General features: G+C 43.4%; 1 protein-coding gene across 3 annotated transcripts in view; it reads left to right on the plus strand.

Moving 5' to 3' along the window:
- Nucleotides 1-14,772, plus strand: part of MAD1L1 (mitotic arrest deficient 1 like 1) — a 349,791-nt gene that overhangs the window by 188,477 nt on the left and 146,542 nt on the right. For all 3 annotated transcript variants that reach the window (XM_077186910.1, XM_077186911.1, XM_077186912.1), the window contains one exon: nucleotides 7,703-7,793. In XM_077186910.1, coding sequence (XP_077043025.1) covers nucleotides 7,703-7,793 — 91 coding nt within the window. The remainder of the gene's footprint in view (nucleotides 1-7,702; nucleotides 7,794-14,772) is intronic.

Below are 14,772 nucleotides of genomic sequence, written 5' to 3' on the forward strand. Positions count from 1 at the left end.
TCCTATAGTTCCCTCAAGGTGCTGTAATGGTTCTGGAGGCCCAAGGCATACATCTCCTTTTTTTATTCTATCATATGTTTGAGTTCTGCTGAAGGAGATAATGCTATGACTTCCCTTTTTCAGGGAGATAAACCTGTCTTCATCAACTTTTGCCTTTTGTGGTTTTTTTTTTTTTAGCTCATTCAGGCTTTTCCTGTGCTAAGGCACACTGGACCCTCTGAAACCTGAGGTTTGCACTGCTGCAGGAGTATTCAGCACCTCCTTGGCAGCATTAAACCTGTCAGTCCTGATTAATAATGTGCCTGTGTATCAGTAAAGCCAGCAGCCTGTCTGCTCTCTTCTGGGACCTGCAGGTTTGCAGAGTTTTTCTACAGTGCCTCCCCAGTCTCTCTCTCTCCCTGGTTGGTGTTGCTGCAGCACCCTTTCATCTGGGAGATATTCAGGCTCTTTATTTTCCCCTCCAAGACTCATTATTTGCTGTTTAGCCTCCCTGAACAGCATTTGCTGCCTATTACCTGAGCAGCTTCAGGGACAGTGTGTGTAGGGGGAAGCAGCTGGACTTCCACAGGGTCCAGACCATTCTGGGAGGAGACAGGCTTTGGCAGTGGGGATGGAGATGTCTGGCTCTGGCCTGAATGAAAATCTATTTCCTGGGCAGGGATGAGTGGAGCTCACCAAAACCTGCTTCTTATGGGATCATGGTGTTTGATTCAGCTCAACAGTAGCCCTAAAGCTCCTGATTTTCCCTCTTTGTTTTTAAGGAATTTCTTTACTAATCTCACTCTCTCCTCCTTCCATGAAATGGTGTCAAACCTTTCCCACAGTGTCCCAAACCCAGGCCAGTTCCCAGTGGGGTGGTTGATGGTGCAGAGCTGTTTTCCAATGATGGGCCATACTCTGAAGGCTGTTTCAGCAGAGGCCAAGCTTCTGCAGTTGTTTCACGTTGATATTTCAGTTTTTCATCTCTCTTGCTCCTGAAGCTGTGGGTGCATAACAGCCACAGTTCTACGTTTTAATTCCAGACGGGTTTTTTTTCCTGTCTTTTTTTACTTAACCACTTTTTGTTCTCGTGGCTGATTAAAATACTTGTCCCAGGCCCTGATGCTGGTTATTTAGTTACAGAGCTGGTTATTTAGTTACAAAGCTTGGATTTGTTTGATTTTGATCACCCTTTTCACTGCTCAGCTCTAACAGTAAATGCCTTCAGCATTTTCTTTCTGCTGAGGCTTTCTTTGCTGGAGCACTGCAAGCCAGTCCCTGCTCCTTTCTCCTTACTGTTGGCTTCTATTACTGCTTCAGACATCTCCTTTACACTCTCAGGCACTCCACATCTAAATGGAGAGAAATCTCAGAATTGACTCCATAAAGATTTTTTTCATATGTTTCTAGACTTAAGCAGTCAATGAATATGGTTGGACTTTATTTTGCATTTTCTGAGCATTGTTCAAGAAACTGGGCCAAGTTCTTTTTTCACAGAAGAGGCTCCTTCTCAAAGGAACACAGAATAAATCACTGTATTCTCCCAGCCCTTTGGAGCTCAGGAAGAATGTGCTGATCCACATCAGAACACTCCTTGTGGCTCAGCTGGATGTGTCCTCTCCATACAGCAGCAGTGAACTGGGTGGGTGTGAATAAAGAACAGAAGGGGTTTGGAGGAGAGCAGGGATCAGAATGGGAAGGGATAAGGTCTGCTGTGCTCATCCTCCTCCTGTGACCCTCAACAGCACCAGTTCACTCAATTCTCTGTAGCTGCTAAGGATGGCAACACAAACTCTACTGTTACTCCTTCCTTCTACACAGCACTGCCAGAAACTAATTCTGGGAGAAAACATGGGGAAGAACACAAACTTCCAGATTGGAAAGGGGAAAGAAATGCCACAGTTTCTCAGGGAGTTATTTCCATCTCTGTAGTTTATTGTAGTCTTTGAAATCCTGTAACCTACAGAATGGTCTGTCAGCTGCTGTGGGCTGAGCCCAGTCTCCCCTGTTAGCTGCTGTCAAGAAGGAATGTGGAAAACAGGAGCCAGCAAGAGGAGTGTGCAGAACAGGAATGGACTGTTGAGCCTCCAGACATTTCCATATAGACCCCGTGGCTAGGAGCTCACTTCTGAAAACAAAAGCAGGGGAGACATAAAGGAGGAGGAAAAAAAATCCATATTAATCCTTTGAATCTGTATTTACCTCCTGTGAGTGAACGAGAGCTTTTAAGAAAAATACCTTTTGTCTCATTTTTCTTTAGTATGGAAAGTAAATTTTCAGCCAGAAACTTGAAAGACTTTATCAGTTTTTCCTCCTTCTCTTGAGAACAAAGTGCTATTTCGTCAGACCTTTTATAACTTTAAATGTGAAACTCTCTCCCAGCATCATCGTTTCTGGAGAGACAATAAAAGCAGTGCTAATGCTGTCATTTCTCACACTTTTTGCTGCTCCCTCTGAAATAATATTTGTTTATATTCTGCAGATCCTGTGAAAAGAAACAGTGGTCAACCCATTGAGTTCCTGCACTGTAGAGTACAGCATTTGGGCATTAGCACCTTTTAGAGGGAAGGTGATAACTGTGCAGAAACTGGTATTTCAGAATCTATAAATAAAAGGAATAAATTTAAAAAGAACTTCACTGAAGACTTAAGTGGCAACAGCTGAAGGACCTTTTCAGCTGGAACAAATCTGAACTTTTTCTTTCTGCTGTCAAGCTGCAACCCCAGTAAATCCTAAATGTTTTCTGTGGATTTAGTGACTGGGTAGAGTTACAGTAATTCAAAAGAAATTCATGTCCTTGCCAGTGCCCATTAGTCACACTTGCTGATATTCTGTCTGCTCTGCTCCTAACACCATCTCAATGCCATCTGGATCCCTTAATAGCATCTTCCCAACATACGTTTTGTGCTCCATTCAGTATTTTCCTGTTCTGCAGTAGCTCTTCCACATGGCCTTGTCCCCTTGGCAGATGGGGCCTCTGTGAGACGTGTCCTCATTGGTGATCTCCACAGGCAGCCACATAACACAGCTGAGAACATTAAAAACCAATAAAACCAGGATAAAAGGGTGATGGTAGGGGGAGTTTCCACTGGTTAATTCCACTGAAAAGCTCTGGATTCAGAGAGACTTTTGGAGTGCGTGGATGCTGTTGAAAATCCAACAGATTGCCCCCTTTTTTCCTTTCTGAGGTAGCAGCAGCCTTGTCTCACGATCTCAGGTTTTTAGACAGACTGAAAACACACAGTGGGATGTCTCCTGATTCCCACAAGTGTCATTTTAGGAGACCTGAGGCTGTAGGTGGGTTTTTTTTCCCTCCTTCCCCCTTCTGATTTGAGATAAGGAAACATGCATTTAAGGCAGTAGGAAGCTCTGTTTTTAAAAGAGGGAAAATCCATGAGGCTGAGCAAATGCCAATGAATCTGTATTCTTGCACTAAATTTGATCTTGTGAAAGGTTATGGAGGTGGCATCAATTTACCTTATGCCTGTGGAGCCTTCAACTCTTGGTTTAGCTGTCTGATACGGGAAAATCTTCTAGACAGGTGAAGAGATCTTTACCAGAGATTAAATATTTTCATGTTTCCAAACCCCTGTTTGGAGAAGTTAATGAATTCTCCATAAATTAATTCAAATGGTTTCTTCCTGTATCACGAAACTTGACAATGGTGTTGCTATTTCAGAAAGTAACTGATGTTTCTTCCTTCCTTGTGGCACAGGGCTGTTTTTACAATAGACACCAGCTTTTAAGGCCAGGTTGGATGGGGCTTGGAGGAATCTGGTTTAGTGGAAGGTGTCCCTGCCCATGGTGGGGAGGCTGGAACTGAATGATCTTTAAGGTCCTTTTTAAACATTATGGGCCAAAAACTGGTAGAGGATTGTGCTGTGCCCAGGTGTTTCTGTACCCTGCTTTTCATGGTGCTCACATGGATTTGTCTTGGGTTGTTCTCCCTGCTTGCAGGTAACTCCAATATGTAACAAGTGGAGGATTGCAAACTGGTGATAAAATAGCATCACCTCTCTTGTGCAGGTGTTCCTGGAGGGAAAAGGCACAAGGAATGTGCATCAAGGCTGCCTTTGTGGCTGCTGGTGCATCCCAAAGCAGTGCACAACCATCCCTGTACGTGAACCTCATGAAAAAATTCCATCAATGAAAAAAATCCAAGTGCCAAGCCAGTAAATATTTTTCAATATTTGACTTCCATATTTTAACCACCAGCTGCAAATGCTTTGCTGTGTTTATATATAGATAGGATTTCCCTTGCTTCTCTCTCTTTGCCATTGGGAAGTGTTTCCCAGGGGGCTGGGAAGCAAAGCTGGAATAGCACAAACTGTTTGCTAATGGCTCTGAATGCTTTCCCACTGGAGATCCAGGACACTTAAGAGTGTTAAAAATAAGATAGGAGAGGGATAAACGGTGAAAGCACTAGTCAGTCCCAAAATCCTCTTGGCACAAAGGCTGCAGCAATGTTTGTGTTCCTCAGGGCAGAGGAAGCAGCAGGTTTTGTCCCTGAAGGAGAGGCAGGGAGTGCCCCAGGTTCAATGGGCTAACCTTGCCCAGAGCATGGCAGAAGCCCTGCATCCCCACATTGTGTCAGGAAATGAGGGTGCCCCCAAAGCTGGGACACTGGGAAGGAGCAGACAGCAGGGGGGTGAGCCCAAGGCCATGCTCATGCTGGGACCCCCAGCTCAGGGGTGCTCCTGTGCCTGTTGCAGGTGGCTCTGGAGAAGAGGAGACCCCAGGATGACCCTAAGGGGCTACAAGAGAGTTGAAGAGGGACTTTTGACCATGGCATGAAGCGGTAGCACAAGGAGAAACGGCTTAAACTGACACAAGCCAGGGCTAGAGGGGAAATTGGGAAGAAATTCTCTTCCCTGTGAGGGTGTGGGGAGAGGGTTGCCCAGGGAGGCTGAGGCTGCCTCATCCCTGGAAGTGTCCAAGGTTGGATGGGGCTTGGACCAACCTGGGGTAGGGGAAGGTGTCCCTGCCATGGCAGAGTGGGGAACTAAGTGATTTTTACTGTCCCTTCCACCACAAACCATTTCAGGATTCTGTGATATCTGCTGCCTGACTGGGAGTGCCCCAGGCTTTAAATCACCGTGCGCTCAGCAGCGAGGCACAAAGGGCACAAACAGATTATTGAATCCTAAAATTGCAGGTGAAATAGCACAAAAATGTAATGGCTTGAATCTACCCTCATTACAGCTGTGTCTCAGGTCTTTGGGAAGAGTTTTCTGGCTGCTGCTGTGAGTGATTTTCAAAGGGCAACTGAGAGGCCTGATCTTAAACCTCACCACAGAGACAAGTTCTGCAGGCAGAGAAAGGCAGCATCAGATTATTTGTGAGGCTGGATGGGGAGAAATTTGTTCCCAATTAAAATTCAGCATGTCAAGGATGGAGAAAGTACTGATGAGAGTCCTGTGTCTGGCTGTGACCTTTCAGGAGCTGTTGCACTGTTGTTCCTCAGAGAAGAGTGTTGCTCTCCTCATGCCCTGTTCTGCAATCCATTTAGAAATGCATCGTTAAAAGCATTAATTCCACTTTGAATTTCCATTTTTCCTGACCTTTTCAGTCTCCTGCTGCAGCATCCTCCTTCCCCACTAGCTTGGTGTCTCTTCTGAAAGTTATTGATGATATTTTTTAATGGCCTGGACAGTGCTAAAGCTGTTCCTCGGCATTTTAGAGGCTTCCAAGAGCAGAAAAAATGAGATTTTATAATATTTGAAAATTGCCAGCAGGGGTCAGGCTTACAAATAATTTAGGCAATCCAAGCTGCATATTTATAAAGGAGACATTTCTGTGCTGAGCATGATGTAGATCAACCTGCTTCTATGGAAAAGTTTGGAACTGTTGCCAAATGAATAGGAGAGATTACTTCTTCCTCATACCTGAAATTGCTGTTGCATAATTTTGGGATATTGGCAGATGGTTGCATACTCTATTATATGGTGCAAGGATTTTCAGCTTAATTTAGATAATTTAAAAGTATTAAGCAAGTTAATTAATTTTTAAGAATATTCTGAGAAAAGGCTCCTGAGAAAATTGAATCCAAAGATCAGTGTTGTTCTGTATTAGTTGCACAATTAATTCCAAGAAGTTAACATGTGGAAGGGGAGAGTCTTGAAGGAGCATCAGGATTTTGTACTCTGTACTTAAATGCAAGCAAAACTTTTGTATCCAATCTTTTATACATAAATCTCCTGCCTAACAACTTTGATAGAGTTCTCTGAAGGATTCACCCATCATTCACCAATCTAAGGCTGGTATGGTTGATCAAATGTATTTGACCTTTCAAAAAACTTTGAGCCAAAGGTCATAAAGAAACTTTGATGGAATAAAAAAGGAGATTTTTTTGTTGGATTGATAAGAATATATAAACCCTGGAGGTCTGGCTGTCCCAGTCTGTGGGGGTGGCCAGTGGTGGGTGCCCATGTGAACTGGACAGAACATCTGGGTACCTTGCCAGGAGGCTCTCCTGGATTCCCTGTGCCTTGTCTCCAGGATTTCCTGAGCCACAGATAAGCAAGATATTTTTTACTTTGTAAAACTCCATGCATTTTTCTTCTGTTAATTTGCTTGTGTAATACAAAGTTAAAATATAGAAAATCAAAGAATAAATGTTTTCACAATGCTGAGGGTTTTTCCACTACGTCCTAGAATGGTTTTGATTGGGAATTGGGAACTTGTCCAACACAGAAAAGGGGTTTGTGAGTAGTGAGGTGGCAGAGTTTGAGATAATAGGAAATTTTTCAGCTTATCAGAGCATTCAGAATTTCAGAAGAAATCTTAGGATACTGCTTGAGATGGGAGATGAAGTTGCATGTCAATAATTGCCAAACCCATGCACATAAGAAAAAAAAACCCTTACTTTTACTCCCACAACAGAGAGCTCTAAATGAGCTGTTGTCATTCAAGAAAGAGATCTGACATTATTGTGAAGAGCTTTCTGAAATATCAGCTAAGTGCTCCATAGTTAAAAATACAAATAGAATACTAGAAGCTGTTGGAAAGAAAGTTGAAAATAAAGCAGAAATCCTCATTGTATCACTGATTATGTCTGAGTAGCTCTTTGTAGTTCCAGCTTATTTCAAGTCAAAAACTCTATATAAAACTTGAAGGAACGAGGAAGAACAATAAAAAAATGGAAAATCCTTGGTGTGAAGGAAGACTAAACTGAGATTCTTCAGGAAATAATAGAGGAGGCCTGTACTGTGGTGTGGAGAGGGGAGTGTGGTACAATTATTCACGACTTTTCATAGCAGAACTAACGGGCACAGTGAAATAATCTCATGTGAAGTATAAAACAAACTGAACTAATTTTTTATACAGCACATAATTAAATTGTGGAACTTACTGCCAAGGAGTATTGTGAAGGCCAAAAGTATAAATCAGATCAAAAAGAGATTTGATGCCTCATGGAGGTTTTAGCTGCTGGTGGTTATTAAACATGATGGTCTAGACTCAGTCTGTGGTTCAAAAGGTATCCAAGCTGAACTTGCTTTATGTTCAAATTGTGTATTTTTAATATTCTTTTACAAATTAAAGTTTCATCATATAAACACGTCACTTTTAACCATATGTTTTAGCTGCCTCTGTAGTGCAGTTTTGTGGTACTGAATGCAGGAATAATCTGATACCATTTCTAGTTTCATGCTGTACTTGATTGTTTGTGGTGGGACTGTGCAGGGACACCCAAAGTCTATTATAATTTTCCCTTCTTCTCCAGGTTGAAAATTGAGGAGCTGGAAGCTGAGCGCAGCAAGCTGGCAGAGGAGAACAGATCTCTGGGAATGCAGCTGGAGAAGCTCACTCTGCAGGTAGGAGTGTGGGGGTCCAGAGCAGCTGGAGACCACCATGGTGTGGTCCACGAGGGCTCCCATCTGGGCAAGGCACCTTTGGGCAGCCTGTGCTGACTGCACTGCCACACCTGTGTTTCTGACCATGCCATCACAGGGGTTTGGTCTCAGATGGAATCACACAGATTCAGTTGTCCTGTTGGATGACTCTCTCTAGGACTTCTCTTCTTGGAGCCTTAAAATGGGTCTGTATTAAGTAGCTTCACCACTAGAAGTTGTCTGTCCCCACATTCATTCATGACAAAGTGAGAGCATAGGCAGGGCTGGACAGCATGGAGTGGATGGGAATTTTGAGCTTTGTTCATGTTGAAGTCTTCTCTCTGCTGGTGTCAGTGATGAGAGCAGAGGCCACCTCAGCAGGCAGGAGTTTTCCAAGGCAGGAACCATCAGTGCTGTGGAGGGGGTGAGCTGGCAGCACCCACAGCTGTGGAGTCAGGAGGATGGGAGATGTGTTCCCTTTGCTGTGCTACCCTGTGTGCTTTGCCTTTCCCTGGTGCTGGCCTCTATGGCAGAAGGTGTTCAGCTTTTGGGATAGATCTGTGAAATCCCACAATCCCACACAAGGGCACCTGCAGCAGAGAAGTGGGCTTGGTGTTCAGGTTGTTGTCACCCTAGGAACAGCTTTCCTGTGCAGAGGAAGAGCAGGGGAGTTGCTTCAAGCTTTTGTGATGTTTCCTGTTTGAAAGATGCTGGAGCAAACGAGAACCTGACCCTGTTGGTTCAATCAAAGCCCACCCACCCTTCTTGAACAAGAATATTATCTCTTCCTTCTTTTCTCTCTGATGTGCTGAACAATTTGTCATTGTAGCATTCGCTTAATTTTTCTTTCTTTTTATCTTTATTTTTTCCTTTTTTTTTTTTTTTTTTTTTTTTTTTCAAATTGCTTCATGGTAGAAAACCTGCATGAAACCTGGTTTGAAATTACCCAGATTTCAGCCAGACCATTGATTTTATCTTGACACCTATTAGACGTGAATCAAAATTTCTTTTTTTTATTACCCGTTCCTGGAGACAGGGGAAGTGACAGCTTTGATAAAGCAGGGAGCTAAGAGCTGCTGAGCATCTCTGCTGAGCCATGTTTAGTGTGAAACCTGTCACCCTGCTCTCCTTTAATTGGGTTTCAGTCATCAGAAGGAGATGAAAGCTTTGGGCTGGTGTTTGGATGCTTAGGTCTCCCAACAAACACACAAGCAGCTTTGGTTTCAGACCAGATTACAGCTCAGGTCGTGGTTAATCTGCCTACATGGTCTTAGAGTGGTTGCTGGCTTTCCAAGAAGGGCTGACCAGAGGAATTCCCTATTTTAGTCATGGTATCTTGAAATATCACAAAGATCTGCTTTATTTGTTCATACAAAGATGAACCAAGTGATTTGAGATGCCAAGTCTTGAATAGCAGGCCTACAAAAGAGAAGTCTTGGAGTTAGTGAGCTGAATTCAGGTAATGATGCCCTTCCATCTCTCTTGGCAAGGCTGAGGACGTGGCTTTAACTCCTTATTTAACAGAAGGCTGCTCCCCCTGTCCCTGAAGTCTCACTTTACTTGTGCCTTAGAGAACTTGATGCCTAAAGTAGTTATTTTGAAAGAGAGGGAGCAGAGAGGAAAGCACAAGTACAGGAATATGTCAGCTGAATGCTAAAGTGTCAGTATTGATCAGTGTGTGCCCACCTGAATGGCCAAGAACTCCTCAGAGGGAAAAACATCAGCCTTCCCAATTTTTATTCACCCTGTGAATCAAATACCTTGACAGGCCAAGCTTAAAATGACTCTTTATATAAACACATTGAAAGAAGGTTTGTTAGAGTGAGAACCCACAAAGTTAAGGAAAAGCTTAGAAATTCACCTCTTCTATCAGTGCTGAGCAAATATGCTGAAAATGTCATTTTACACTCAGATAAGGTCACTGAAGTGTTGCTAGTTTGACATGTTATTTATTCCCACCTCTGAAAGAAATTATTGGGAAATGATGGGTTAAAATAAAAGTCTGTATTTTGAAAGGAAAAAAAGCAAGACAAACTACATACAGAAGTCACAAGGAAGTTTTACTGAACAGGAAGATGACTAAAACTACAAAAATGGGAGAAGCATGGCTTCAAATCAAATAAAGATGTAAGAGAAGGGGCTGACATTAAACCAGGTAGAATGAGGGTGATTTCTGACAAATCCTTATCTGCAGTTCTTTCTTGTAAAGTAAAATCTCTGACTCCTGGAATTTTATCTACTAAAGGAAAGAAATGTAGAAGGGACATATTAAAGTTGGGAATTTTGAAGAGACAGGTTGTAGAATTAAGGCTCTGAGTGCTTTACACTGAACTGAATCTGTTGAGTTCACAAAGTTGTGTTTGGTGCATGAAATCTAGGGAGATACAGCTAATAATTCATAATTTAAAATGTCAGTTTGAATGTATTGAGGTGTGGAGTTTCAAAAGTGTTTGTCTCCAAATCAGGGAATCATTTAGGTTGAAAAAGACCTCAGATCATTGAATCCAACCTATGGCCCAACACCACCAGACCATGGCACTGAGCCATGTCCAGGCTTTCCTTAAACACCTCCAGGAATGGCAAATCCACTGCTTGCCTGGGCAGCCCATTCCAATGTCTAATCTCCATTTCTCTGAAGAACCTCCTCCTCTCACATCCTTTGTATCTGAATATTGGCACAGGAATTTTGCTGATTTCTCACAAAAATCCACTTTGTGAGCAAGGGGATCCTGATGGACTGGGCAGGGGCCAAAGGAGCACCTGGAAAGGTGCTTTTGGTGTGTGACTCAGACTCCTTGAGCTCAGTACTAGCAAAAGAACTAAGGTGCTGATACCTCTCCTCTCCACAGCCATATAATATCTGACATCCTTTTGTATTCTGTGCTTCTGTGGGGACAGCTTGAATGATGCCTGAAGGTGTTTTCCACCTCCACACACCCTGTCTTCCAAAACCCCTTGCCTCTTGACACCTAGCTGCAGGCTGCATTGATTTTCCTTCACTGGTATAAAGACTTTAGCATGGATATCACTCACTGGCCAGGTCTTTACTGCTAATGAAAACCTCAGATTACAAAACACAGGAGATGTAGAGCTGTAGAGAAATGACACCTGGTTGAGACTGCCTCCCTGGTGCCCAGGATATTATCTTAAGGAAAACATTTGAAACCCTGGCTCAGGAGAGGGATTCAAATAATATGAAAAGAGTGGGCTTAAACACACAATTTTATCTCATCTTCTCTACCCTCCTTCCTTTCGATGAAGCAAAATAACATTTCCAGGAAACCTGAGCTGCTACTACTTGGCCCATGGTGTGCAGGCTGAGATTTCAAAGAAAGGCTTGGTTTGTTTGTTATCTGAAGTGATCTGGACCATCTTCCAGAGGTGCTGGTGGAAAAGTGCAGCTTGATGCTGGGAACAAAAGAGACTGATCAAATCAGTGCTTTTTGGATAAAGTGGGAGGAAGGAGTTGTGAGGAGTGTTCAATTAGCATTTCTTACTGCTAGGAGCCCTGTGTTTACAGGCAACCAAGCGGATGTGAAGTGTTCCTTATGCAAATACTACTCTCCTGCTTTTCCTGCTCTCCTCTACTCTTCCAGCTGAAGAAGAGATTCTTCAAGGTTGGCTGCTTCAAGGAAGATTGATTAAAATCAGCTGCAGTTTGATTTAATTGGATCCATGTGCTTGGAGAGGGAGCAGGACTAGTTAAAGACCTCGTAATTAGTTCACAGCTGGTTGGTGAGAAAAATGAAACTCCAGTTAGAGTTCAGATAAGTGGATCTGTATGGATAAAAGGCAAGTAGATGGGTGGTTTTTTTTTACATTGAGATGTGTTTGGGCTTGAAAATCACCTCTAGTCCCATAGTCAAGCTGGCAGTGTAATCCCTTTGAGCATGTGCATGTGTATTTATGAGGCTGAATGGAAAGAATCTGTATTTTCTGGCTTGTTTCTAAGTAAAAAGAATCACCTGTGCATGCTGGCAGTCAAAAAAACCTGATAGAAAGCTGGGAGAGGATCTCGGGAGTAGACAAAACCCAACAAGGGCAGTTTGTCTGTGGGAAAGGGTCATGACTTGGCACAAACTCTGCACTGTCCAGCTTTTACTGCCCTGTCCCTACTCACAGTAGTAACTGGTTGTGTTTAGCATCTTTGTGAGTCAGCAATAAGACAACAACACTCTCAAAAAAAAGCAGTATTATTCATACATATTGAAATTATTGATTTTTGTCTATTATTTCAAAACTCTGAAAGAGATGACTGACCACATAGTGTGGGGACAGTCATCAGAAATCTTACCCCAGACAGAAGCTGGAATTTATGTTAAACTTTGCTGTTGGACTGGAAGGGACTGCATTGCCTATTATGGTGTTCTTGAGAGAAGTGCCTGCTGGGTTTAGTTCTCCAGAAGTGAGATGCCCATGAATGATAGAAATGCTGGACCCCCAGAGCATTCATGTGTTTCCCTTTCCCCTTATCTCTGCAACCCTCGTGCTTGGACTGGCCTCCTCCTTCTTCTAGTGCTGTATTTTGAGGGAATAACAAAACATCTGGGAGCTGTACCCCAGGGGAAGGTGGACAGAGAATGTTTCTCCTCTTTGAGCATTAATGACTCATTTTATGGTTAGGGCTTTGGCAGCCAGGCAGTGACTGGCTTGGAGTTAAGAGCCCAAGGGAAAGCTGAGGTCATTTAACAGTCTAACTGTTCATTTTGTGACCAGTAAAGAATGATGAATGAATCATTTACACTGTTATAAAACTTAAAAGGACATAGTCAACCTTTCAAGGTTCTCTAATTGGCCTCTCAAATGCTCACATTCTTCCTGGATTATCTCCATCCATGCCTTCCCTTTTCACAAACTTCCTGTCCTTTTTTCTTCATCTATGCATGCCTAGGTCTGTGTTAGCCTCTGTGGCACAGCTGGTCCCTGTAGAAAACCTCACCTATCTAAGTTCAGCCTTTTTTTTTTTTTTTAGAAGGCTTCTTTAGCTGGTTCTGGGCAATTCACTTGGCATATCTTCAGTCAGGTACTGCTTGTGGGAAGGTGTAGGAACAAATTTGCGTGTACTCCAGAGGGACTTAATTATGGGATAGAATAACTGAGAGCATACAGGAGGAGATCTGCAAAAAGAAGATGAAGAGAGGTGCAGGTCCAGGACTGCAGAAGGTTGGATCATCTTGTGCTGCCCCACTCATCCAGTGCATCGAGTTCATGGGAGCATGTGGGAGTGGATGGAGAACAGAGTGATTTGTGATCCATTCCACAGACTCCTGGATTTAAACAGCCATAAGCTCATCTTTTACAGGCAAAGCTTCTCCTCTATATTTCACAGGCAGCAGCAGGTCTGCACTGGCCTAAGGAAGTGTATCTGCTCAAGTGGATACAGGCAGAGAGCACTCTGGGGATCACTCCACAGTTTTGCTCAAAACAGCAATGAAAAACGTGATAAACAGATATCATGGGTATTAATTTATGACAGCTCAGAGATGTGTAATGCTTGCATAAAACAGGGGAGAATATTCACACAGGAAGCTGGCTTTGATTGAAGAAGGGGCCAGTGAGTCTGGTTCTGGGGATGACAACAGCACTGGAGAGAGGGTGGCACAGGGGCAGAGGGACACCATGGACTCACCCAGCATGTCCTAGTGGTTGGTCTGGGCAACACCTGTGCTGTTACACCACCTTCATTTCAATTATCTCCTAAGCTGGGCAGGAGAAGCTCAGTCTGAGCTGCTCTGCTGTGTGGGTGTCCCTGGTGTTCACAGGGAGCTGCTAAAGGGGAGGTGCTGAAGTTTCACCCAAATGAATGGGAAGGGAAAGAGCTTCCCCTGTAATGCACCCATAAATGGTGCTGAAAGGATTATACATGTTGTTTGGGTAAAAAACATTGTGCATCTCATGCCACGTGGATTAGGTGCTGCAGGAAATCCTAGAAGTGGTGTAAAATAGAAGGAGTGTAGAACCTGCTGTGATCCAGCCCCTGGGGATTACGTGACACTGAATTAGCTGGGGCTATGCAAATATTTGTGCGTGTTAATTCTGAATACATTGCTGTTCTTAGAATTAACAGAAATTAGAAATATTCCATGGGAGCAGAGAGGAGAAGCATAAACATGCCATTTACTTGTAGGTTTGTCATTAGGTGGTTCAAGGAGAAGCTGTTTGATGGCCTTGGTGGCCCTGATAAATGTGATGTGCAAAGTGGATGTCGAACCAAACAAGGACAGGCACAGAACAGACTTGCTAATGTTTGTTAACATCAGAGACCACGAGTGCACAGGTTCACATTTGTGCAGGAAAATTTTACCAACATGCCCTTTAAAAAAAATTCTTTTTAAAGGGATTCACACATTGAATATTAAACACCTGAAGCTCTATAAATTCTACTGCCAGAGCTGCCACCGTATTGTTTATTTCATGCAGCACCTTTCTCAAAGTTCTGCAGAAACTGATTAACATTTGCATAATACATTTAACACGAAAATCCAGAATAAATTCATTAATGTTCTCCTGCCACTACCCTTGAAAATATCAGCAGCTGTGTGGCATCACAAAGCTCATTAGATGAGCAGAGGGGGAGGAAGGGTGAGCGCTGGATTTCCTGAACAGCTCTGAAACAGGAAAGGTCAGTGCACCGAGTGTCAGCACCTGAGCAGCAGCGTGGGGAGCTCAGAGCAGGCAGGGAGAGCTGGGCCATGGGGAATGTCCTGCAGGAAAAGGTCTCTGTTCCACTACACAGGAAGCATGAACTTGAGGAGGTGCCATCCATGCTGGAGTAGAAAAAGCGAGCGCAAAATGCAGATGAGGACGCTGCTACACTAACGAGGTACATGTGTTCTGCAGGGGCAAGCAGCAGGAAATTGTTCCAGTCCTTCTGTGGTATAAGAAAGCTGGCTTGGAACAAAGCTTGGTTTTGTGAACAGGTGTTGCAGAATAAATGGTGATGTTTTAAAAGTCTGGTTGC

This window comes from Agelaius phoeniceus, chromosome 16 (genome assembly GCF_051311805.1).
Source record: "Agelaius phoeniceus isolate bAgePho1 chromosome 16, bAgePho1.hap1, whole genome shotgun sequence".
Classification (NCBI taxonomy): Eukaryota; Metazoa; Chordata; class Aves; order Passeriformes; family Icteridae; genus Agelaius; species Agelaius phoeniceus.